At 43.2% G+C, this 26,110-nt stretch overlaps 2 protein-coding genes and 1 long non-coding RNA gene across 6 annotated transcripts in view; 1 reads left to right on the top strand and 2 right to left on the bottom strand.

Annotated features, from left to right (window-relative positions):
- Positions 1 to 1,861: 1,861 nt before the first annotated feature.
- On the bottom strand, positions 1,862 to 2,435 carry LOC122158232. Its single transcript, XR_006168171.1, has 2 exons — positions 2,349 to 2,435; positions 1,862 to 2,271 (listed from the first exon to the last, which is right to left on the bottom strand). It is a non-coding gene; the product is annotated as an uncharacterized LOC122158232 (long non-coding RNA).
- Positions 2,436 to 2,697: 262 nt separating this feature from the next.
- UBR7 (ubiquitin protein ligase E3 component n-recognin 7) lies at positions 2,698 to 11,594 on the top strand. The gene is made up of 11 exons (XM_042813366.1): positions 2,698 to 2,865; positions 2,952 to 3,085; positions 3,507 to 3,567; positions 4,593 to 4,688; positions 5,767 to 5,820; positions 7,033 to 7,138; positions 7,375 to 7,559; positions 8,108 to 8,239; positions 8,638 to 8,800; positions 9,425 to 9,486; positions 10,128 to 11,594. The coding sequence occupies exons 1-11, from the start codon at positions 2,698 to 2,700 to the stop codon at positions 10,218 to 10,220; spliced, it is 1,254 nt and encodes a 417-aa protein (XP_042669300.1). The 3' UTR covers positions 10,221 to 11,594.
- A 1,507-nt stretch (positions 11,595 to 13,101) lies between these two features.
- The window catches only part of BTBD7 (BTB domain containing 7), a 51,584-nt gene continuing 38,575 nt past the window's right edge, over positions 13,102 to 26,110 (bottom strand). For 3 of the 4 annotated variants that reach the window (XM_042813362.1, XM_042813364.1, XM_042813363.1), the window contains exons 6-12: positions 25,919 to 26,079; positions 25,553 to 25,696; positions 25,209 to 25,322; positions 23,654 to 23,843; positions 20,671 to 20,849; positions 19,090 to 19,518; positions 13,102 to 17,976 (exon numbers count right to left, since the gene is read on the bottom strand). In XM_042813362.1, the coding sequence (XP_042669296.1) occupies positions 17,161 to 17,976; positions 19,090 to 19,518; positions 20,671 to 20,849; positions 23,654 to 23,843; positions 25,209 to 25,322; positions 25,553 to 25,696; positions 25,919 to 26,079 (2,033 nt within the window). In that variant the 3' untranslated portion in view covers positions 13,102 to 17,160. The remainder of the gene's footprint in view (positions 17,977 to 19,089; positions 19,519 to 20,670; positions 20,850 to 23,653; positions 23,844 to 25,208; positions 25,323 to 25,552; positions 25,697 to 25,918; positions 26,080 to 26,110) is intronic. The other variant, XM_042813365.1, reaches the window with a different exon arrangement.

The raw sequence follows: 26,110 nt of genomic DNA on the forward strand, positions 1-26,110 counted from the left end.
ATAGGGATTAGTAGCTGACAGCGCTGGGAGAAAAAGGAAGTTTCCTCTGCTGGTGCTTCCAGCATTTCTGGCACCAGTGGAACATCAACAGGTGAAGTCTCTCACCAAGAGAGCAAGCAAAAGCTATAAAAATAGTGATTAGATGGCTTTTACTTGTAAAAGAGGTAGTAAAAGCTGATTACAGTTACGATTTTGAGATAGTGTCAAGGCTAATTTGTTCTCACAGAAGATCGTGGCTTGCTACACAAATTGACGTAGTGTACAAGCTAATTAAGCTTAAAGTTATAAAATCTCTTTAAAGACTGTGATACCTCTGAATTGGTTCTTAATTGTAAATGGCAGTAGCGCAAGTCTGTTTCTATAGCAGTAGCATTACTACTGTGAGTTATAGTAGCCTTACCAGATGTGAGATTTGCTTATACCAGAACTTTTCTTCATTCCAACCTTACCTCCAAGTGGATGGGAAAGATGAATTGCTACAGCTTCAGTTAGAGGTGGAAAAGCTCTCTTTAACTCAAGAAGATTTGGTTCAGACTTCTGTCTTGAACAGCTCTCTCACGCAGAAGCTGTGAATGCAGAGTAATGAAGTCCTGAGGAAAAATAATTAACCTTTGTCAGCCTAGCAGTCACTCAGAGCTTTTTTTTCTGCTGAGGAAGTGAGTAGCCTTAAGGCTTATTAATATTTATCTCTGTGCCACTTGTTCTGCATTTTTTTATTGTCTGTGTCACAAGATAAAGCTTTTTCAGACTGCTTGAGCATTGCTCCTGGGCAGCCTGGCTGGCAGTGTCATCAGCTGCCTTGCCTTCTGACAGTACTTTACCATCTCAGGAAAACTTCTGCCACGTTCTGTGACTACTGCTGAGCCACTTCATCTCTTCTTGTGGGAGAGCAGGTCCAGTGGAGAGCAGAAGGTATGGCTGCAGCCCTTCAAGTGAGCTGCAATAAAATGGGTTGCTTACAAAGAATGTTTCTCCTGGCAGCAAAGTAGAACTGTGAGCTTTTTATTTGCTCCCTCACAAAACCATCTCAGTGCCTAATAAATATCACAGTTATGATTTTAAACTGTTTTTTTTTTTTTTAAACTTAGAACATTTACACTCTGAAGTGGATTTAGGCTCAAAGCCGTTTGAACCAGCAAATGCAGTTTTTCAAACCACTGCTGTAACAGCAGACTGCCGTACACCGCAGTACGGTGTACTTCACACACTTCCCTGTGTGAAGGAGACTTGCTTTGACAAGAAGACAAACCTCACCAAAGCCTTCTGTACCTCCTTGCCTTGGGGCAGCCCTGAGGAAATTCCCCAGCTCAGGAGTTGCACAGCACGTGGCAGCAGCGAGCTCGTAGTTCGGGGTTACTGAAGTCCCCGAGAAGCTCCGGTACCTTTTTCATTGTTGGTAAGTTTTGTGGCTGCAATAAGGGCTACAAATGATTGTTTAAAGGCACGATCTGCGTGACTGCCCTTGACCCAATGCCTACCAATCTCTCCTGGAGCTCAGGTGCAGCATTTTGTGTCCACCCTGACAGAAAAAAAGAGCTCTGTGTTACTGCAGCATTGCCCGCGTTTACTCCCGCGCTAGGAAAGGCGGTGCGTTTCCCTTTAGACCTGTGGTGTTCAGCAGCGAGCTTCCGAAGCCGCAGCAGTCCCGGCACCGCTTGCAAACGTTCATTACGGTGCAAGGATCGCCTGCGGGAGCCATTCCGGCCCGTTTGCGGGCGTAGCTGCACTTTTTTTGCACAAAGCGCTGCCTTGGCCATTTCGATCAGCAGCTTCCTTCGCTGCTAATAAAGATCTCCGAAGTACGTTTATTTACTCGGCCCCTTTTCCAACTTTTTGCGCCACTTCAAATAAAGCCAGGCAGTTCAGTGTTTAATTTATTCAGACGCTTTGTCTCCCAGTCTGAGCGTCAGCAGGGTAAAACGCTCGTGCGGACGGCAGCGTCGGACAGCAGCGGTACGCGAGGCGCTTATCGCTGTTCTGCCTGCAGCCCGGCCGCACAGGGCCGCGCCGAAGGGTTCCACGTTTATCCGCCTACCCGCGCTGCTCGTGGCCGCGCGGACGGCAGCGCCATTAAGGCGCCTTACAGCGGCGGCAACGGACGCCGCTCTCCGCCGTCACCGCTTTATCCGCCGCGGCGCCGCCCTCACGGCGGCTGCACCCTCGTCCGCTTTGGAGGAGGCAGCTCGGCCCGCGCCGCGTCCACGCCGTTCTCCTCCTCGTCTTCATCGTCGTCGTCCTCCTCCTCCTCTTCTTCCTCCTTCAGGCCGTCACCTGCCGGACGCGACACGCGGCGCTCAGCGGCTCCCAAGTCCGGCAGCCCAGCGCCGCCGTTCGCCGCCTCCACTCACCGCCGCCCGGCGCTCCGCCCGCCGCGCCGCGCCGCTGCTGTTCCAGCACGAGGGGCGCCAGCAGCTCGGCTACTCGCTCCTGCAGCTCTCCCAGCCCGCGCCGCAGCTCACGCAGCTCCCCGCGCGGCTCCCCGCCCGCCTCCGCCGCGCACCGCACGCGCACCTCTCGCGCCCGCCCGCCGCCCGCGCGCAGCTCCGCCACCAGCTCCATGGCGGGAAGGAGGGAGGCGCGCTTCGCCCACGCGCCTCGGCCTTGTGACGCGCGCTCCCGCCGCCCGGTTCCGCTTCCGCCGTGGCGCCGCCCGCCGCTCGGGCTGCGCGCTTCCCGCCTCGGCATCCGTCCGCGGCCATGGCGGCGGCGGCGGAGGGAGCCGGGCCGGGGGGCGGCGGCGGCGCGGGGGCGGGGGAGGAGCCCGTGGTGTCCCTGGCGGAGGTGCTGGCGGAGAACGAGGAGCTGGAGAAAGAGGCGCGGGCCGTGCTGGGCGGCAGCGACCACGAGCGGTGCAGCTACTCCCAGGTGCGGGCGGGGCCGGGAGCGGGACCCCCTTCCCTCACACCCCCGTCCCAGTGCCGGCCGCCCGTTATCGCGCTGTGTCCCCGCAGGGCGCCGTGAAGCGCCAGGCGCTGTACGCCTGCAGCACCTGCACGCCGCCCGGAGCCGAGCCTGCCGGCATCTGCCTGGCGTGCAGCTACGAGTGCCACGGCTCCCACCGCCTCCTCGAGCTCTACACCAAGAGGTACCGGCACGGGGCTGAGGGGTCGTGCTGAGCGCGAGGGGGTGTGCTGGGCGCTGAGGTGCGGAGGTCGTTTTTTTTTCCCTTCCAGGACTTGAGGGGAGCCGATAAGAGGGGGGGAGGTAAAGGGGGGTTGGGGAGCCACTTTTTGCGCGGTCTGATAGCGAGAGGACAAAAGAGAGCGCCTTTAAACTGAAAGGGAGGTGCAAGTTTAGGTGTTAGGCAGGGATTCTTCACGCTGAGGCGCTGGCACGGCTGCGCAGAGAGCTGTGGGTGCCCCAGCCCTGCTCAGGGCCGGGTTGGACAGGGTGCTGGACTCTGGTGTGGTGGGGGCAGCCAGCCCGTGGCACGGGATGGGAACTGGGGGGGCTTTGATGTTCCTTCCAGCCCAAACCGTTCTGTGGCTCGGTTTTTTGTTTTTCAGGAACTTTCGCTGTGACTGTGGAAACAGCAAGTTCAAAAACCTGCAGTGCAAATTGCTCCCGGTGAGTTTGGAGGGTGGTTTTGCAGAGACAGAGCGGTGGCCCCAGGAGGTCAGTGCCCTCCCTCTGGCCATAGTGCTGGCATGTAGCAGCAGGTTGGGTGAGTGGGAGAGAGCTGCAGTGCTGCTTGGAGACCCTGGGGCCAAACGTGCAGAGAGCAGCAGAGACATCTCCCTGCTCTTCGCCCATGCCTGCAGCCAGCGTGAGGCCAGAAATGTGAGTCTGCAGCCACAAGTCTGACCAGGTCTAGGCTGGATGTGAAGAACTCTTCTGTGCTTCCATAGTGGTGGCTTCAGGTAGTCCAGCAGTTGGTGACCTTTCAGGGAGGCAGTGAGAGAGAGGTGCTTGTGGGGCAGCTTCCACAATAGCACACAACATGGAAGCAGCAGTGGGTGTGTATGCTCTGTTTGGTCTGGTGGAAACAGGGCAGAGCCATAGCTTTTAAGCCAGGAGCTGACAGCAGGTGATTTCTACAGCAAACCTGTGATAGTCTTAAAGCGTCACTATTACTCTCTGAGTGAATGAAGTGGGTCATGTGGCTCTTCCTTCCTCACTTAGTGTGAAATCAGTCCAAAATCAGTCATAGCATTTCAACAGTCATCAGCATCCATCTGAGAATGCAACAGACATCATGGAAGGAGGGTGTTCACATTGCCTTCTTCCTTCTCAGAATGGTAGCACAAAGCATTGGCAGTAACATCATATGGCAGCATTAGGCTGCAACTCTGTGCGGTTCTGAGGTTCCCTGGCCATGTATCAGCTGTGTTTTGAGAGGAGCTTACCTGGCAGTGAGACCACCAGCCTGTCTCTAACTCAGAGCAACCTCTCATATTCCTTGTATGCCCCATCTTCTGCTCACTGCACGGCACAGATGTCTCTGGGTGATGTTTAGATGTTCAAGCTGTGTGCATGATGATTGGTTTTAGGAGTAACGCTGAACAGGAACGGGGATTATTCCAGGCTGTGCAGCTGTTCTGTCTTGTTTTTCACTGCATTGTGTACTGAAACAGTTTTTCCTTTCCTTCTAGGAAAAGGGCAAAGTGAATTCAGGAAATAAATACAATGACAATTTCTACGGCTTGTACTGCACTTGCAAAAGACCTTACCCTGATCCTGAAGATGAGGTATGAAATACAAAATCCAGCAGTGAGCCTCCATAGCTGCCGTTCAAGCAGAAAGAATGTGCACAGGGTGGTCCTTGAGCTGCGCCAGAGCGACGATCCTGCTTTACAAACCTTTCTGTCCCATATTAGTTTTGGTTGTGATGTGCGGTCTAAAGTGGTTCCATTCTCATGGTTTTCTAGTGGTAGAATATGTTTATGCCTTGAAGACAGACAAGGAAGGCACACCAGCACTGGGATGAAATGCTGTTGCAGCTGTCTCTACTTCCTCCTTATAAAGTTGCACAGCTCCCTTAGAAGATTTGTTTCTCATTATCTTGAGAACCACTTGGAGCGTGGAACAAACAGACGTGTTAAAGGAGAGCAGAATCTGCTTCCTCCTGCCTGCAGCAGCACTCTGACAGGGCTCTGCCCTGAGGAGTCTGTCCCATTGCAGCAGCACTGGCCTTCCTTGGTGGCAGCCAGAGCTCTTCCTCTGTCTGCAGTGTGAAAACAGTACTGGGTTTATGTACACACACTTCTGTTGGCACTCAGAGAAGTCAGGGAGTAAAGCAAGGCATATGTTTTTTTAAGTAGGAAAAAGGATAATATAAACTCATCTCTTCTAAGTGTAGAAGTGTCTTTAAAGAAATCATTAATTAACCATTCTGTGACAAATTGGTTTGTATTACACTGTATTGTGGATGGCTAAGTCAGGATTGTGGCATTCTTACACAAACCAGATGTCACCTGTCAGCATCTTTTCAGGCTCAGCTGCCTGCTCATGCCTTTCTGTTCACTGGAAGAAAGATACCAACACCGTGTTAACCTCTTTCAGCTCTTTTCTGTGAGAATGCCTTGTTCTACTGGGAAAACAAGTTTTGTAATAGTAACTGAGAGTTCCATAGGCTTGTCAGTATGACAAATTACACACGCTTTTTAACTTCAGGGAAGTGAACTGACTAGAACTGCTCATTAATGGCAGCTCACTGCGGGTGGGTGAGGATGGAAATGCAGTTTGCTCTGCACAGGGCTGTTGTGTGAGGCTTGGGGAAGATTCTGAAGGTTGATGTTTATGCTAATAAAGTGACCATCCATCCAGATCCCAGATGAAATGATCCAGTGCATAGTGTGTGAAGACTGGTTCCACGGAAGGGTAAGGAAACTATAAGTAGCAGAATTTGCATAGAAATAAATTAGCGTAGGTAAGTCCGTATGTTAATTTTTACTTGGGAAGTTTTGCTGTGATTCTTTAAAGAATATTATGTATGCTCTGGGATGTTTCTTTTCATTTAATGTAGGGGAATATTAAATCTTGCACTGCTCTTCCCTCCAGACAAAAGCCATTAGCAAGAGCACTACTGATTTCAGGGTTCCTTCCGCAGAATAAAACAATGACTTCTGTATCAGTCTCATTAATTAGAAAATTCTAATAATTAGAATCAGTGATAAGAAGCTTCTTGCTGAGACATACCATCACCTACCTCAGTAGGTCAATCAGAAGAATGCTTTTAAACTGTAGTTACTTAAAATAGCAAGGAACAAACGGCACTGTTGGTGCCTGATTACAGACTTCAGGAAAATCTGTCAGGAGCAGCGAAGCACTTGGGTGAGTGTCCCACTTAAATTGTGAGCATGAGGGCTTCCTTCAGTCTCTTCTCCCTTCAGGAGAAATTCCATACTGGCTTGTTAGAAAGTAAAACGTTTGAAGTTACAGGATCAAAGGGGAAAAAAAGAAAAAAAAAAGGACGATTGGCTTCAATTATAGTTGCTGTAGATGTTAAACCACAGCATTCTTTTCTATAAATGTACCTATTAAGAATATTAAGATGCATACTGTGAGCTTTGTAAGAATGCTTTTCAAAAGAAAGCAGGTGGTGCTTTTGATTGCTTAACCATTTCTTAGAGGTTTATGGAGAGATTTGAGACGCGGTTCTTCTCAATTCCAGTGTGTGAACAGTAGGAAAAGTTAGAATACGTACAGGGAAGGAATCATAAAGTTATGTAGGTGCTTGAAGTGTGTGGTAGGTATCTTAATAAGCTGTGCTTAGGACAGTGTTTAGAAAAACAATGTTTAGAACTGAGATAGAACTGAGATTTCTGGGGAAGCAGAAGGCATACGGGACTGCAAACAGAGGCCCATAAGCAAAGACAGAACGGTTTATTTATTGACTTTTTTTTTTTCTCCTGACACCTGATAAACACTTTTCAGTCTTTGTTATGCTGATATTTGTTGCAGAATTATTGGGACAGCGTATGCTTGTGCTGAAAATGTGTTGGCAGTTATTTTTCTTCATCTAAAGCTAGAGCTGAATCTGTTCATTTGCAGCAAACATTCAAGTGCTGCATGCTTGTTTCTTTTCAACAGCATCTCGGTGCGGTACCTCCTGACAGCGGAGACTTCCATGAAATGGTGTGTCAAGCCTGCATGAAACACTGCCATTTCCTGTGGGCCTATGCTTCACAGTTTGCAGGTGAAGAAAATTAAGAGTATAGAGATGATATTTCACTAATAAGTCTTTCTTGTGCTTTGTTGATGAATGACATTACACTGTTTAAGGTCAGTCAGCAAAAAATGTGTGATAGCTACTGAACCTGTGATAACGTTCAAGGAGTGCTAAGAAGCACAAGCATTTCAGTACAGAGCTATCTGAAATACCATGCCAGAAAGTCACTGTTATTTTTGCTTCTGCGCTTGTTTATCTTCTAGTTCCTCCTTTGACCAAAGCAAACTCTCTTGAAGATGAAGGGATTGTCCTGAATGTTGAGGAAACTGAAGAGCAAATGAAAGAAATAAAAAAAGAAAGCAGACCAGAACACCAAGAAATAAAGGAAGAAAAGCAAACGGAGCAGATTAATGAGCCATCCACTAGCACTGGGTCTGCTTGTCCAGAGGTAAATTGTGCTGCCTTTTCTGTCCTGTTCATCTTTGTACTCATGGTACATGAAGCAAAACTCACCTCTTCCTCTAGAGGATCAGTGAGCAGGTGAACGTTTTCTAGCTAATTGCTGTGTTCCTCTTCAGTTGCTGACACTACAGCCGTGGTCTCAGTGGGTCACAGCCCAAGCTACAGAATTTGCCTATACAAGAGATAAGGGTGCAAGATTTCTTTGCGAATAGGGTAGATGCATCCCATGTGGTCAGCCTTTTTGCCTTTACTGTGAGGCAAATTCTGAGTTTGTTACAATGAAGTGGTGTTATGCATTGTAATTGCATTTTCACAACAATCCAGCTCAGATTTCTTTAAAACCTATGGCTTGTGCTTTAAGTTTCTGAAGAACAGTTGTGCATCCAGGGGGAACTTCTAAACTACATCAGAAACCTTGTGTGAATGAAATTGTGTCAAAGACAAAAGAAAAGTCTTGTATAAGGAAAATGGTGTGCTGGAAAGAACAGTGTGTGTTTGAAATTGCAGAGCACTGAGTAATGTTTTTCAATTCAGGTAGGTGTGAAGAGTGAAGAATCAGGCTGCAAGCTGAAAGAGCTCCAAAGCAAGCAGGTTTTAAAAAAAGATACCGCCACCTTTTGGCCATCAAACTGGAGAAGCAAATTATGCACTTGTGGAGACTGTTTGGTACGTATCCTGCTTTCATGGTAATCACTGAAGTTGGGAGAGGCAGGAAGGGGCTCCCACAGAAGCTTTGAAGAGAAGCTTGCAGATAGAAGACTGAGAATGTCCTTATGCTGCATTATAAGCACATAAAGTCCCTCCCCGTGACATAAACACACCAGACCCACACGAGAACTAACACAGTATAGAGGAGCTTCTAAACATCTGTATTTCCTTTGCAACTCCAAGCCACTTTTGTTTTGGAAGTCATCATGAGGAAATGGCCAAAATGCATGATATAGAACATAATTTTTTATTCTTTCTGGTGTTATTTGTGATACTGAATGCAAAAAGGTGTAGGGGAGAGCATCGGTGTATGAGAAGTTCTGTAGTGCAAAAGTAAATTTTCCATTATTCTCCAGAAAATGTATTCAGAGCTCGAAGTCCAGTTCCTGACTGACGAATGTGACACTGTCTTGGCTTATGAAAACAAAGGCACCAGCGATCAAGAAACAGACAGAAGAGACCCTTTGATGGACACCCTTAACAGCATGAACAGAGTCCAGCAAGTAGAACTCATCTGTGGTAAATATGAAAGTAGTCAGTTTTACCATCTGCGATCAGTATTGGATGTGCAGTTTACTTTGAAATTAGTCTGAAATCAACACGTAGAAGACTATGACAGATTGCAAACCTCAGTCAGTGTAACTATAGAAAAGTCTGTCATCTCTGGGGGTTGTTGTAACTTACATTAAGGAAGTAGATGGCATGGAAACTTCACAGTTTAACATCTTGGGTAGGGTAGTGATGGTGATGTCTTCTGACGTGAACATCTAAACAATAATTTACAATTCTGCTTTTTGGCTTCTTTTCCCTTTACTCTGTTGTTTTGGCCATGTCTTGGTGTCTGGGAGAAGCTATGGTGAAGGCTGGATCTTGGGATCTGTTCAACACAGCATATTGAATTCCAGCCCATTTCTCTGAAGGCCGCCTGAACAGAGACCTCAGAGGCCAGGCAGATCAGCTATCAGACATCTCTTGTTTACCCAAAGTTGTTTCATTCTTTGATTTTTGCTGAAACTTCTAACCCAGTTCAAGTCTAGATTTCTCAAGTAAATCTAAGGTCAGGAAGTGCAACAGGCTGTCCTACTGAACCAGGCGTGAACTAAGTCTGTGTATCTTGTTTGTTCTCTTCACTTCTCCATCCAGAATACAACGACCTAAAGACAGAACTGACTGACTATCTCAGGAGATTTGCAGATGAGGGAACGGTAAGCTGCAGCTTGCAGAATTTGAAGAACTGGGTAACAGAAATGGTGTTTTAAAATATTGTTGAAGGTTTTCAGCTACTGCTGTGCTACGCTGTAGTGGTTTTCTTCTGTTTCGTGGAGTTGCTGGTTAATGCAGTAGAGACTGGACAGTCCTGATCCAATTGGCATTTGACAATCTTGTTTCTTTAACATTGCTGACAATAATAGGTGTCTTACAATAACTTCGTAGGTGGTTTTCCTTGAAGAAGTTGTATGCCATTATTAACAAAAGCATTTTGAAACTCCATATGAAGCTACATATTTGTTAAACCACCACTTAGTTACAGAGTGTGTGAAGTGAGCTTGTCAATTGTTGCTTTGTGTTAATTATTTTCATCATAAAAGCAAGTAGCCAAACAATTAAAAATGCGAAAAGTTTTGCTCCCTGTGCTTGTTTTACATTTGGGAAACTAATTTCCCTCTTGGTATTCTCTTAAGCTGGAACTCAGGCATCAGTCATTTCCTTTGGGTAAGACAGGAAAGCTATTTCACTATAGTTGAATCAGAGATTTAAAAATACTTCTAAATGCTTTGTGCATTACCTATGGAATACATGTAAGAACCATTGTACCACAACTCGGGTTTCCTGTTGTTTCCCCAAGGTTGTTAAAAGAGAAGACATTCAGCACTTCTTTGAAGAATTTCAGTCACGGAAAAGACGACGGACTAATAGGATGCAGTACTACTGCAGTTAGGAGATTTGAGGCTGAAAGGACAGCTGGGGAAACAATGCGAAAGAAGAGACGTTTTTAGTACTTGGCTTCTCCTCAAAATCCAACTATCCAAGAAACTGCCTCCACCTTCATTTTGTCTCATTTCCTTCTCTTGTAGCGCATAACGTGTTCTTAACAGGTACATTGCATTTGTATGGATTTCATCACTGATGTTCTTTGAGAGCTGGCCTCATCTCCAGGAGGAGGGTTGCTTGCTGAAAGAACATTGTGCCACTGTTTATTCCTCTTCTCCTGTGAAGTATTTTACTTTTAGCACCTATAGCTCTACAGCATCCTAGAATACGGGCATTGTATGCAGTCTGTTTTCCAAGACTGGAGTGCATTGCTTGCCCGCTTTGAAAAGTTCTGTATCACCTCTTCTGGTTGTGGTGATTCTAGCAGATGCTCCCCGTGCAAAATAAGCTTCTGTTTACTACACACAGGGAGGCACGTCTCCACGTAAAGTAAAGCAGGCCCGAGTTACGGTGTCTGTTGGTTTTGATCACGGTTGGTGAAATGCATTCTAGAACTTGGTTCAGATCATGTGCACGAAGTAGCGCTGTACTTCTGCGTGCTCGCTGCCGTGGAGGTACTGCCTATGGAGGTGAGAAGTGAGGAATCGTGGGTCAGTCTATGCAGCAGAACGTTGTATCCGTTTTTATAAACTCAAAATCTTGTTTCTGATATCGTGTGGTGATGTTTTACATGCAACAACGTGTCACAGATTTTTATCTGCTCACTAAAATAGAAACTGTTGAGGAAGAGGTACTAGATGACAAAATAAGCAGCAGGGGGGTGCTGTCAGATCACTTTAACTAGCTTTGATTTTAAAAACTCTGCTACATTAGATTGTTCCTGGAGACACTGCGGCATCCTGGTGTTTTGTACAGCATAAGGGGGATGGATCTTTTTGTAATCACTGTGATAATCAAGGAACAGGAGATGTTTCACTGACTTTTTAAGAATTTCATTAACTGCAATTAAGTTTTGCTTTTTCGTAAGTTATTTTGAGCCTAATGTAGGGCTTTTGTTTTCTATACTCACAAAACCAAAATCCTGCTTTAGGAAAGCTCTAATTTCTAAACTTTTGCTTTCTGTAATTGGAAGACTTGTTTGGGGTACTATTCTGCTTCATCATTAATGAGAGTTTTTAGAAGAATATCAGGCATTTATCATTTGCCCTATTGTTTTTGACATTTACATAAGCTAGTTCTAACAAAGGCTCAGTTAATGAGTTTGTTTTCATGCAAAATGATAGTTGCTTTTAAATTTAACTCTGAGTATTGTACGTGCTTTTTTGTAGCAACTGTTACAGGACTTATAACTGCATATCTAATTAAAGTACGTAAAAATTGAGTGTTCTGTCTGCACAGTCTTGTTTTTTGAAATGCAGCTATGATGTTCCACGCTCATCCATAACCCAGCCAAACACCACAAGAGTGGTTGTTATGTCAACCATATGGCTGAGACCCTGTGGGAAGCTGAGTCAGCTTGGGCCGAGCCAAACCTGCTGTTCTTAGAGCTTTGCTTCCAGTTCTGACCCAGTTCTCTGTGTGAGGACATACATTTTTTAAGCAGGAGAAAACAACAGTGAAACTGTCCTCTGCTTCTGTAATGAGTTACATGTAAACAGAGGTGGGGGCAGAAGGACAGAGGCAAGGGCTGTCCTCACTTTCATCTGTGAGTTCAGATCACCCTGAACTGAAACCCTGCATTTTGAAAAACATGCTATTCTCCCTCTAGCATATATATATGTATATATATTTCAACGCAAAACACAGCAACAGCTACCATGCCACAGGTGATACTACAGCAAGACTCAGTCCCAGCATTCACCGTGCTCAAGAAATTAAAGCCAGTTCAGTTACAGGATCTTTGTAAGTTGGAACAATGAGATACTACAGCTCTAGTCTCACACAAAGTCAAGACTGAAGCCAGGCATTGCCCATTTTTGGCATCAGCCTACACTAAGTTAGCAGAGATTACCTGAAGTGATCATCAAGTACTTGGGCACTGCAGTAGACAATTTCCCTTACAGACTTTTAATCCAGGTGCACGTTCTTCCAAAAGGTGCCCTCAAGGTCTTCTGTGAAGTTCAGCTGCTGTTGTGAACACAACACCTGCAACAATGAAATGCAGGTTTAGGAAGTTGCTCATAAAACTCATCCTGCTGGGAAGGAGGAGGAGGATGTCAATTAGTATTTGAGATCACACAGTACTTTTCTCCCCCCATTCCTTTTATGCCAGGACTTAACCCAAAGTATGTCAGTTGTACATCAAAGAGCGTAGTCAGCGTTTTCACCTGCTGCATGACATGCTTCTAAAACTTGTCATCTCTTTGAAGGAGTAAAATATAGTTCTTCCTGTGAAACAGATTTAATGAAGATCCAGCTGACAGGGGATAACTGCAATTCAAGAGAAGAATGCTGTGTATTCAATTAGTCTTTGGCTCTACGAAAATAAACATCTTCTAAAACAAGGGCTAAGTCTGGCTGCCTTGCCTATGAATAGTCCTGTTACCACTGATAGCGAACAGTCACAGACAATTAAGCTCTAGCCAGAAGAGCTTGCTGAAATATCTCACTAAAGTGCTTTTTTTTTTTCTGCCATGTCTTGAAAGATGCCACTAATTTTAAATTCCACTTTTTACAGTGCTTTGTATCATATCCTCGTTCAATGGCCGTGTAACTTTTTTCCAGGACAGTCAGACCTTGTTTTTCTTAAGAGCCTTTCCTGTGACAGGGCACCTTCTGGATCAGTGCCTTTCCCTGAGCCCAGGAGTCAGCAGGTTCAGAATCACAGCAACAGGCAGGCTCAAAAACCCCCAGATCAGTGCCTAATGTTAAGAAGCCACACAAGCACGTTCTATACAAGCCATTTATTTGAAATGCCAACTATACGTAGGATAAAGTCAGTGTTACATGCTTCTCAGCAACAGTAGAAAAATAGAACCAGTGAAAACCTTTTTACAACTGCAATGGTACTCAAAAGAGAAATGTATTGTTTTACAATGTATCACACAAGACTAGAATTCAAGTTTGGAGGTACCTAAATAAAAATACTATTTTTTCTTAAAAAACACTATGTACAATTGAAGCGTAAACAAGTTTTACAAAGTACTGGTTATGCAGGTCGTAGAAAAAAACACTTGCATAGGATATGAAGTCAGTTTAAGAAAGTTTTTCTGAGCCTTTAGCATTGAAGGCACTTGACTTTATACCAGTAACAACACAAGGACAAGAAACAGAACTGTGACGCTGCAGAAGGCAAAGGCTGCCTCCCAGAATACAGAGAATCACAGAAAACCCAAATACGGTCTTACAGTTTTATCTCAGCTGTCCCCTGCTTTTAGCAGAGCTCAGCACCACCTCTACCATAGAAGCATATAATCATTAGAAGAAATAACGGTGCCTCAAACAGCACGTGTATGCTTTCAGAAAACCCCAAACCAAAGAAACGCATAAAGACAAACGTTTGGGACATTCTGGGACCCAAAAACCAAGGCTTATAAGTAAGGGTGGCCACAGCCTTAGCTTTCAGAAATGAAAAATATAACAAGAAACTGCCCATCAACACAGCAGTTATTAACACACAACTACGGTAACAATAAAACATTTCAAAGGAAGAATCTGTTTCAGGAATTATTTGTCCATATATTAAGGAAAAGAGGAAAGGGTCAGGGAAAGCGGAAAGAAGTTTTTGCATGTTGCTCACTACATGAAAGTCTGAGCTCTCTGTTTAGTAGAATAAGGAACACAAATCACCCTCATCTAAGAAAGCTTAATGTTCATACCTCTATCCTAAAGCAACGTACAGTCACGAATCCACAACCTCCACCAGATTTGTAGGAGGAAAACATGTTAATTTCCAGCCTAATCAGAAAGTGCTTCATGTAAACAAGGAGCTTTTGCACCAAAGTTTCAGTAGAAAGAGAACAACAAGAAGCAGGTAGCATAGGTATGTGTGTTCTGAGAGCAAAATACAGGAGAACGAGCTTCTGATTGGTGCTTCCATGAAAAGGAGAAAGACGGTCTGCTCCCCTCCCCCCCCCCAACTAGGTAGGAAATTCCACCCTGGACTACAAAAACAATTCCAGTAATTGGACAAATCCTTTTTCTCAACTTAAGAACAGCCACCATTAGCTGCTACCTCCTTCCTAACTCAAAATATACAAGTGAAAACAGATTGTCTTTTTGGCCTGATTGTCTTTTTGGCCTCGAAAGGACTCGCCTTTTCTTCTGCACCTACTTTTAAATACTTTATTCTCTCCTTAATACTGTTCAGCCTCTGAGACTTCAGAAACAGTTTTGTATTCTAAAATGCAGAGCTGTCTTCCATTCCAGAAAGGCATTTCTCACAGCTGATTCCAAAGCCAAACTAATCTATTACTTTCCTCACATCATAGCCTCAAAACTTCTCGGTCTGCATCAGCCGTGCATCCACAATTTCAAGCTTGGGAGTTAAGAGTAGATTTCAGCCTCTCCTCAGCCCAGGCACACAGTGCCACAAGCTACTCTTGGTCAAAGTAGTGTCTTTCAAAAGCGTATTTATGAACTCTAGGTGAAAATAAGTTATTCAGGACAGCTGTCCTCAGAAAACTTACTAGGATGTTTTAGCAGTCAAGATACAACGTATGTATGACACACACGCAGTGAGTTTCAGGTTCTGTTATGTGATGAAAGTTAATGCTTCTAGTGTTCAGGAGCACGAGACCAAAGTGTCTGCTTAGAGCTACAAAGTAAGACAGCACTGTGCTCAGCCTTCAGAATAAAACCAGTGAGCCTCAGTCCTTAACCACAGGAGCACTGCTCCCCCCAGCACCTTCTGACATTTAACAGTATTCTACACAGCAGCCCCACAGAGGTAATATGCACTGGTGATGAGGTCAGCACTCATTTCAACTGCAGTTTAAAAAATGGTTCAAAAGAGGCTAATGGAGGAAAAAAGCCCATCTCTACTCACCCACAAAACATTACATGACCTGCACAGTTCAGCTATGTCTCTCCTCCAACCCTACACAGTGCCTTTCAGGGCTGTACCTCAAAAAGAGCATCTGCAGAGCTTTCATAGAAGCAGAAGGCAAACATATAGAGGGGGCATTAGAAGTTATTGGCTCAGAACCCCACGTCTTCATTTCTCTAGAAGCTATCTGGTAATTCTGGAATGCAATATTCAACATATTTCAGTAAAATTGTTTTGTGGCTGGCAAGCCTTTCAAACTGTAATAAAACAAGATGTGTAAGAAAAACTGCCATCAGTTAACAGTAAAACAAGACTGCAACAAGATTTCTCTGAATAGTATTAAGCACTTTGAGCTGGTTAGGCAGGAAGCAGCCTAACCTTGATTAATCTTGATGTAGTTATTAGGTCATACTTCGGGTTAATGTTTTCAGCTAATGGGAAATTCCTCACTATAGAAGATGCATTAAAAATATAAATAAAATTAAAAAAAACTCGCACCAATCAGGTCTTCACCAGTAATCACTACACTGCAGTGGCACCAGATCCCTACCCTACATGCAATGAAGCCACGGGAAGAACTGAACAGTAAGTACTAAGGAGAACACACTGAACTACAACTGTCACACAGCTGCATTGGTGAATCTCAACCCAGTAGGAGGGAGCCAGCCCCAAATCCTTCCTTCTTTATATGATAGTATGAGATGAATCTCATTTCTGTTCTTTAAAAACAAAAAGCAAGGTAAGGGGATGAGAAATGTAATTTAAGAGTGCTAAAACTTCACACTTAATGTTAGAGTAGTTACTCTTCACTATGATTTTTTTTTCACAGAACAGTGGCAATTACAAGTCAGCAATACTTCAGATCAGATAAGGAACACTGAACAACGTCTCTAAGAGTGAAGCCCTTTTTTAAAATCATAGGCAGGAGAAAGCAAGGCAATGAGCAGTCACCTCAGCACCTCTGGTGGAGAGAGAACCCTCTCAACTGGAGAGTTACTATTCAGGCAACAGCACAGGATACTATGCCTTGACTTACTGACAAACCAGGATTTAGCGTGAATCCTCAACTCCTCTCTTCACTTCCTCTCAGGTAGGGAGCAGCTGGAAGAACAGGTTATTACTCTCCCTTTTACAGTATTTCTAGATTCATTTCTGTGTGGTCAAATAAACAACTCTAGCCTGGCTAATAAGTGCTCTTGGCTGACCAAATTCTCTGCAGTTAAGTGTGAACCACAAAGAAAACAGAATCAGATCCTGGTGAATTTTACTGGTATTTAGACTCCTAAATATCACCTTGGTTACCTGAAATCTCATGTATAGTTCTTGGGGTGAACTTGCTATAAGGTAAGTAAGACCAGCTGCCAGAACCTTTCAAACAAAACATTAGACTGGATTCTTGCTGTAGTCATAAAAATCAGGAAGATTTCAGATCTAGAGAAAAAAATTTAACTAAAAACGTAGTGTTTTGATGTGCTGTTCTTTGGAATTCCTATAATTAAAAAATAAACACGTTGTTGCTATCTCATAAGAAAATACATTTCATAATGTGCAGCTCAGTGCACACAGGGAAGTGGCAGGTGAAAGGAAAAATGCAAAAAGTATGAAAATACAGTCCTTTAAATGTGACAATAAAGTTCAACAGATTAGTACAAAACTAATACACTAAAATAGATGTACAGGTGCAAAAGGCTACCAGGTTGTAGAAAAAGGTACCAGGTTTTTTTTTAAAGGCTTAATTAAATTTGCTAAGAAAAAAATGGTTTCTCACAAAATAAAACCAGAAGCAGCATTAAATCTGATAGCATGCCATCTGTGTAAAGCAATGTATGTACAAAATAAAAGAATGAAAGTGAATTTATCTGCTGGCATGAATGAATTTGTCTGACAGAAGTCAGGCCAAAAGTTGCAAAGAATGGGAAGTTTACAACTCTTAGGCACAGAGAAATAGTGGAGGTTGCTTTCATAGGGCAGATTTTTTATACAGGAAGTCTGGTTTGTTTGGAGACCTCCTTCCTCTGCTCACTGCATCTTCCCTTTCCAAATCCGCACTTCTCTGTGTTCCATGTTCCAATGGTTCATCGTCTGCCATTCTCCTACTGGCTCTCTCTTCTTGCATTTCAGAGGTGTATGCAGAGTGAGAAGGTCTGTTGGAGGTTAGCCCATACGTTAAGTCAGTTTCCATTTTTGTTCTTCCCCTGATGTGAACTGGGCCATTGCCAGTATTTTCCTGGGTAGCCAATGCCAAGTCCAGTCGCTGGGGAGGTTGTTCTAAGACATCGAGGTGTATTGGCTCATTCTTTTGTCTGTGTTGATGCCCATCCTGGGAGATCAGGTATTCCCTCCTAGAATCCTCTTGCTTTTTAGGAGATATCTGGGAAGGTAGATAAGCTGGCTTTAAGCCACTCGGTGATGCCTTATTGTGGCTATACAAATCTGGGCCATAATATATGCCTTGTGAAGGCAAAGGACTGTGCCTGTTTGGTGCTGGAGTGGAAGGTCTGCACGCAGCATTAGAGAAGTCATAGAAGTCAGGATATTCCTGCTGATTTTCTCGAGCATCTATTTTTTGCTCTATTGCATGTTTCTTTCGAGAAGTAGGCATGTGTCTGCTCTGAATACACGAAATGTGCTGGGGTGGACCAGGCCCTACCTCTGTAACCGTCTGGCTTAGCTCTGTATCGACAGTCAGCTCTGGCAGTCTTCTGTCTTTTAAAGACATGGCTGACACCCCCATTGCAATATCTGGCATCAGTTCATTTAGCAAGGGCTGAGTGCACTGGAAAAGAAAAAGAAAGTGGTCCACAAAAATGAAGCAGCAAAAACCAAACAAACTAGTTAGGACAGTTCCAGTAATTCAAAGTTACATTTCCTTAATCTACCTTTGCCTAGACCATTATTATTATTATTAGTTTTTCTACACTGTTTAAAGAACACATTTTCCAAACTCCACCCTTCTGCTAGCTTAAGATAACCTCTTCTTTGACTCCTTTCTCCTCTAAGCTATTGATGAACATACTCAAGTTTACATCAGCTCTCACAGCAACATCACTATACGACTTCCTCACTGAAGTCTGTATTGCGCCCACCCCTCCAAAAAAGATGCCTATGCAACTAATTAAACCTGTGAACAAAAAAATATCTAAGTTGAAGTTAAATATTTTAAACTATAAATACTCTAAAATATAGGGGTGCAATATATTGAAAACGATTGCTAAAGAAAAAATAAATTCATGCTTCCATTCAGAACGCCTGATCTAATCCAGATTTAGAGAACAAGCTTTCACTACGAGAGAACAATGCACCACAATAGTTTTCTCACTGAAGAAATGAATTCACAAATTTTTATTTCTACCTATAACTTCAAAACTCTCAGTTCAGTATCTGAGATAGTTAACTGTTTTCATTGTATTACTATTGCATAGTATTATAATTCAGCAATTATGCTCTAACAAACTTCTCTGTATCCACAGTTACCAATTTCTGATTGCCTACTCATTTTTAAATGCTTTCTACATATGCAAGTCCTTCACAATCTCCACAGATTCCCACACACCTATTTAGTTTGGGGCTGCTTATCTGTGAATAGCCAAAATATTCTCACTATTTCTACCTCTGAATTACAGCATACAGTCCTCTACAGAAGTTCACATGGAGCAAACAATGTTATTTCAGAAGCTTTACAAGCCCTCTTTGCCCCTCCAAAATCACTCCTGCCCTTGGAGCACTCAGTCTTCCACAGATGACACTTCAGATGCAGAAGACTTTGGTCCTCACCAGCACAGATGCAGCTGTTTTGACTAAGTGACAACATTGTGTGAACTCTCTCCACCTCCTCTCAACAAGCTACTTTGAACTGCCAGGGATAGGGAGGAGAAAATATAATACTTACTGCTTGCTTCTCGGCTGCCATCACTGCTGCTGCTGCAGCCACAGTTTGTCTCCCCAGGCCTGTAGTGTTAGTGCAATCAGGGGGGGCTGCTTTCACACTGGGCAAGTAGACAGGAGGTGCAGCTTTGGGAGCTGTTCGGGAGTGGAACAGCGAATGATTACATGGGTAAGAAAAGGACCGGGAGGGATGTTGACTTGGCACCCTTTGTTTCCAGCCCACTTTGAACTGGTTGTGAATAGGAGTTGCTGGTGGGTGGTATGGAGGTGGAGGAGGGGGCAATGGTGGATGGAAGGCCACAAAAGAGTCCAGTTCTGTAAACAGGGTTTCTGCAGTAGGAGTGCTGTTCACGCGACATCGTCCAGACTGTCTCATAGTCAGGAGTGGGCTTTCGTCCCCAAAGCGCTCATCAGGAAAGAATTTGTGAGGATTCTGCAAAGGAAGAAAAACATCAGTGGCAGAAGCAGGAAGCCATCCAGAAAAAGCTCTGGAACTGACACACATAAGAACTCAATCTACTAGTGCTGTACCAAGCAGTTTTGCCACAGGAAACCTCAAAGCTCGAGGCAATTACAGCTACCATGGATTATTTGTTATGTTTAAAAAAGGCAAGTGGCATCAGATCCACTACATGAAAAAGCTGACCAACAAATGCAGTTTGCTTCATAGCAACAAACAGAAGTGGCACTTGCATTTGCCCAATCCTGACACGTTCTATGCAGATCTACGGAATCACTTAAGCTGTTTTCTCCTGATTCCAGAAGAGATCAATCTAATCCTCTAGTAATGCTTTGACTAGTCTCAAGAACTGCCTTTTGATTATCAAGAATGCAAACCATTCATGTTGTTCACTCTGATTATACACCATTTACAGAGTCAGATAAATCATACCATTCTTTTTAGAAATTCATCTTTTCACACCTTAATGATTCAAGTTCACAAAAACTAAAGACAAGTGGCAAATACAGAATCTCAAGAAGGAGCAGCAAACCACTGACATGTGAACATCATCACTTGCACGCTGAAGCTATCACACAGAAACTGTTTGCCAAGTATCTGGAAGCAGAGCAATAAACTAAAATTCTGTAACATTTCATCACATAGTTCCAAACAAGGAGAAGAATGCCAAGTCTGTCTTTTCCTAGAAAATAGCTTCTCAGAGCCTTCAGTTAATAAGAAATGAGGCAAGTACTCATGGTGCTTCCTTGAAGAAGTAGGCAGTGTACATTAACACTTTTTATCCTACTTAAGAACAACCCTTTAATCTCAATCTACTTTAAATACGAGATTTGACTTTGCTTCCAGGATCTGTGGCAGTAGGAACAGCCTGAATGGCAACAACCTTTGAGAAAAATATTTATAGATTGTACCTGCACATTTATGAAATCGTATCACTGAGCACAACAGTCTCACTGTAATTTGCACCTGGATGGCTCTGAAGTTAGAGTTATTTTACAGCATCAAGATGTTGTCCACACACACAAAGTAGCTCTCTTATTGCAGGTTATACATTCAAGTCAACTTGTAATCAGAACAGATTCTGAATCAAATAATTTGTGATCTTACTAGAGCAACTTCCCATACCTGCAGAAGTTCAGCAGCAGCATCAGAAAGTCCAAATTCCCGCAGCACACGAATCTGAATCTCATAACTGACTGTGGCACCCTCTCCACAATTGAGAGCATACGCTCTCTGCACCTGCTCAGTATGACGAAGCTCCTGCAGCCGTTTGATCATCTCCTTTACAACAAGCAGATTGGGAACTGGTGGGACGGCAGAGAACAAAATTGGGGATAACAGATTACTTTAATAACCGTGAGACACTGGTTAGATTTAACTGTGAAGGAACTCTAGGATGACTAAGCTTGTCTTTTTTTCCTTTTTAAAGAAAAACATTCCGCCAAGCACAGTTCAACTTGGATCATCGTTATGGAATATGTACACATCATACAAAATGTACACCATTTTTCCAGCTTCTGCTGGAGTGAACCACAAATATAGCCTTCTTTCTACCCTCATAATGCAGGAATTTTATGATTTGAGGTAGGGGAAGGATATCAAACAACAACTGACTGCTCCCTCATGAATACTACAGGCCAAGAATTCTCTGATTTTTTTTTTTTTGGCATTCTTTATACTTCTAGTGGAATTCTGTAATCACAAGACCACAATATCAGTATGTAACTACAGAAAGAGCATTTGAAAAAAATAATTACACAACTATGCCAACATAAACCTGTTAAATGATGATGTTTTATGCAGACATATTGAAATCATTAAACAAAACCTTTCCAAAAGGAAATCATATATAATTTGGGGGGTATTTATGCTGCTGCTAAACTTTCTCATGCCACTCTTCACTGCTGTTTGATGACAAATTGTATTTCTTTGTGGTCTTTCCATCCTCAGGAAAAAAATGTGCCTATCAAGAAAGAACACAAGTCCAGACCTCTGAATAAATAAGTCCTGTCATTTGACCTGTTACCAGCTTTACAGGGGCTACCCAGCACTGTGACCATATGTCCATAGAGAAAACTCATAAAAACTAAGCAGATGAGGCAGCAAAAACAGTGTGAAAAGACATTTGTGTTACATAGAAGGGAAAAACCCAACACCACAGATCTACAACTGCTCCCAATTTCACAAAGTTCACATTGCTGCATGTAATAGATGTAAGCAGTACAAGTTTACTTTTTCCCTTCCAAACTGAGTTCCTGTACTATGAAAAAAGTATCAATTCTATCTAGTCTTCATGGCTTGTAAATGTGTCTTTTACTTTATGCTCCATACACTTCAACTGTTCTTAAAAATCCTGGCTTGGCACTCAGACGTTAGCTACACCCAACATTTTACAAACACTGAAAAATAAACATAAGGATTTTAGGGAAGTCTAATTGGTTCTCCATATTACTGGGCATAAAAATCATCTAAGTTTATCATTAAAAATGATAACTTAGGAGGTTTTGTTTGTGCTTTTTTTGTTGTTATTATTGGTGGTGGCTTATTGTGTTGTTGTGTTTTTGTTTTTTTAAACAATTATTCACGTGAAACATACAGAAGGGATATTACATATACATGAAAATTACATGAAAATGAAAATGGAAAATACTACAGCAAAAGCAATGACCTGTAGAACCCATTCAACCTTCAGCAGAGTTTGAACTCAGAGTAGCGTTGCAACAGAAGTACCAGGACAAGCTGCCAATGTCCTTTACTTACGCAAATAAAGTCAGCCAGCAGCAGTACAAGCAAGATGCAAGCAACAGATGGAGAATGCCTAAACTGCAAAGCAGCTCATGTCCCCAGAGCCCAGACCAAGAGGCACAGAGCTGATGATGCTTGGTTCTTCCGTCAAGAGCTCCCATGCAGCATCTGTGCTTCAAGGACAGACTCCTGTACAAGTTAAGGGTCTGGGACATGCCTGAAGCTTCTCAAATCGGCTCTCATCTATCCCTCCTGCCTCAAAGAACTGGCAAAACAATCAAATCTTTCGCATAATCAGAGAACAAAGCAAAGCAGGCAGATACGTGACAATCTTTATGCTCCAGCTACTGGCTGGGCTCACAGCTCAAATCTAAGGGCTGACAATAATTCCTAAATATTACATTGTATGGAATCAAACTGCAGTGGAGTTTCCGATTGGCCAAGATGCATCATTGCCCCCAGAGTCAGATTTTTTTCTGACCACAAGAACTTCTGCAAAATGCTGGAGACTTCTGAGAACTCATTTCCTTTGTCAGCTTCTCCAGAAATCAAGATCCAGCAAAACCTTGTCCAAATCACTTCTTCCAATTCAATTGGCAGTTCACAGATGAAAATGCATGTTAAGTTACTAACTACACACAGAAAGATACTTTGGCAATCCCACTCCATACACTCTTTCAGTTTGACACTGAAAGACCAAATAGATAAACGACAATGTATCACAATGACTCTGTCTTTCCTGTGAGTGTCAACACCAAGTAACCTAAAGTACCTACACATCCACGTAAGAAAATTTACTCTTTTGCACAAGGAATTAAGTTGGTTTGACTTAAAAGCTCAAGTAGATTTGGTAAACCAATAAAAAAAAATGCATTCTGAATGCCTACCTTCAATATCTTTTCTGGAAAACTGAGTCAAGTTGACTGTTCTACAGGTTATGGTCCACCTACCTTTTTGATTTTAGAAGATATTCAGCAATTTTACACCCTTCTGAATCTTATCCATCTTGGAGGGCTGGTATAAAACTGATAACCAACCACTCCGAGAACAGAGAGCCAGGGTCCAGCAAACATTCTACAGTAAATTTATCTAGTCCAAGGTTTTTCAAATTGCTGAGCCAAAGCAGGTAGATGTACTACTCCTTCCGTAGCTCACCTTCTTACAAAATGTACATGGATGGCATAATAAATCATCTCAGAGCAGATCAATTCAGAAACACTACTGCTGAGTGGAAAGAAACAAACTATAGAAGTACTCCTCTCTGAGGAGATCACAGTATTCACACATTCATTTTCCCCTGTTCCAAAGGCCCCAACCACTCACAGGAGAGCAAGCAGAGTTACCAGCGATCTAGCAGCCTTACCTGGGATTTCATTGGCTATGACTGAAGGAGGACTGGACTGGTTAGTGCTAACTTGCTGGTGGGTAATCATGTGACAGCACTGCGGCACCGCGTTGTTTACCATGTAAAGGGTATCTGGCACATTGGACATTCGGACCATCCGCAAACGAACGAGATCGGTTTGTTCCACCATCATCTCATCCAGTACTGACTGCAACGACAGCCATTAGAGCCCTCGTGAAGGCACTGCACACATCCACCAGGACCTTCTGTAAGCACTACCCCAAGGCCACCTAGAGCTGCTGCAAGCACAGCTCCAAGGCCACGTGTCTAAAGCAGGTCCCAAACAGTATTTGACACATCCACACCATTTTCTACTCTAGTTTCCAGTCACTATTAGCACTGGCTTTTCAAAGCTAACCGTAGGCTGGTGAATAAAGTTTGGGAAGCTGCTTTAATTCGTATATGTCAAAATGAAAGTATTCTTCTCAAGGCAAATTTAAATGCTCAATTCTCTGTACCACTGAAAGACAGAACCTTGAAAATGAGATGTGTTTCCCTGTGATGTTTTAAACAAGACAACGGGATTTGTGCACATCTTTAAATAAGACTCTTATTTAACCTTGTTTTTCAAAAATAAGGTGAACAGAGGGAAATAAATTAGAAGTCACTTATCTGAAGTTTTTGCACTTCTCAGTAATCAAAACGAGTAAGAACAGTTACCAGATAGTAAACAAGAATAATTCCCCTAAGCTTAAACAACAAATTATGCTTCTTAGAAAAATAACAGCAAAACACAATGCTAACAGAAACAAGTCAGACTCCTGACCAAAAAAACATGTAGAATGAACTTGAAGATTATTGCTAAAGCATTCCCATAACACACACTTGAAAACTGAGCGTCAACGTTTTTATTACACATTTTTTAAACATCTGTTAGTTTTAACAGTCCAAGGTACAAAGCTAAGTTTTTAACTGGCTAGTTCTCCTTTCTTCCTTTTGTGCCACCTGGTGCTCTCTCATCTGTGCTCAAAATGCAAAATAATTCTTTCTCCCCTCTCCACAAAGAGGATGTCACCATTCAAGCTTTAGAAGGTATTTTTGTCTTAAGCACAGGGTGAGAGATCTGAAAGCAGTGTTCAGAGTTTCCAGGCAACGTGGATGTGCACAGCTTCACCTTACCCTATTGTTTGGCAGTCACCTGCACAGCTGGGACTCACAAGCTCCTGACCTAAGATAGAATTGCTTCAAATAATTAGCAGGCCATCTATAAAGGTCCCATCCTGTCAAACAGAATACCGCACGGGCTCTTCAGTTTTACAGTCCTCATACAAGATATTGAATAAGGAATCCACTACACAAAGGACTGTAATCAAGTTGGACACAATGTATTTATTCCACTTTGCACAGGACCGAAAGAATTCTGGTTCTGATTCAAACAACAAAACGAATTACTGGAGTCCTCTGCCCAGTGGAATAGAGGTTCTCCACCCAGCTCTAGTGGGAGCTGGGGAGCCTGAAAGACCTGGCACCAAGATTGCTGACTATCTACAGACTGGGACTCTCAGGCTCTCACCTTGCCATCCGCCTGCCAGGTGGGCTGCCGAGGAGCTGGGCCGGCAAACTGGCTGGAAACCAGGGAGGTTTCCCTCAGAACGCTGCTTTGTTTCCGGTGGAATTTCATCAAGATCTGTCTCGCAAACATTTCAATTTCGACAAAAAAATATTTTGTTGAAATTTTTCTGATCAGTTCTACAGACTTGAGCCTGATGACCAAACTTGTAAGTCTTGTTAAATTGAAAATGTTAGTATTTTAGGCCAGTACATGCAAAGAAAGACAAAACACACCGAATTTTTCCCTGTTTACAGAACCCCCTGATGACTTCAGTGTAACAACAGCCAAATATTGATGATTATTACCTTAGCTTCCTCCACATACGGTGAGAACAGTCTCGGCCGCACATATATTCCAGCATTTTTTTGTCTCAGCCAGGCATTCGACTTTCCACCTTCTGATGTTGGTAGCATGTCTGAAGGAGGAGTACTAATCAGGCCTCTCTTCATCTTGAAGAATGGAGACAAAATTTAATGTTTTACTTAAAAGAAAGAACTTGAAAGAATCCCTACACCACTGTTTTTTTTGTTGTTGTTATTTTTTGTTTTAGTTTTCTGACAGATCTGAAGTACAAAAAAAACGCAAAAATCCATGTAACCTTGCATAGACTTCTGTAGAATCCAACATACAAAGAAATCAGAGATGATACTTGTACGAGATGACTGACTTACTGCATCACTCAGTACTTCACTGCTCATGGGTAAGATGTGCTCTATGCGGACAAAAGGTAAAAGTGGAGACAGGATCTCTCTCAGCTCCTCAATGTCAAGATCTCTTCTCTTCACACCTCTTTTATTCACACTGTGAGCAGTACCACTCAGTAAATTAGGCTCTGCGGAAAAGAACAAAAAACAGTTATTTTA

The sequence above is a fragment of the Centrocercus urophasianus genome, unplaced genomic scaffold (genome assembly GCF_019232065.1).
Source record: "Centrocercus urophasianus isolate 14NV4802_14NV808 unplaced genomic scaffold, USGS_Curo_1.0 seq_14, whole genome shotgun sequence".
Taxonomy (NCBI): domain Eukaryota; kingdom Metazoa; phylum Chordata; class Aves; order Galliformes; family Phasianidae; genus Centrocercus; species Centrocercus urophasianus.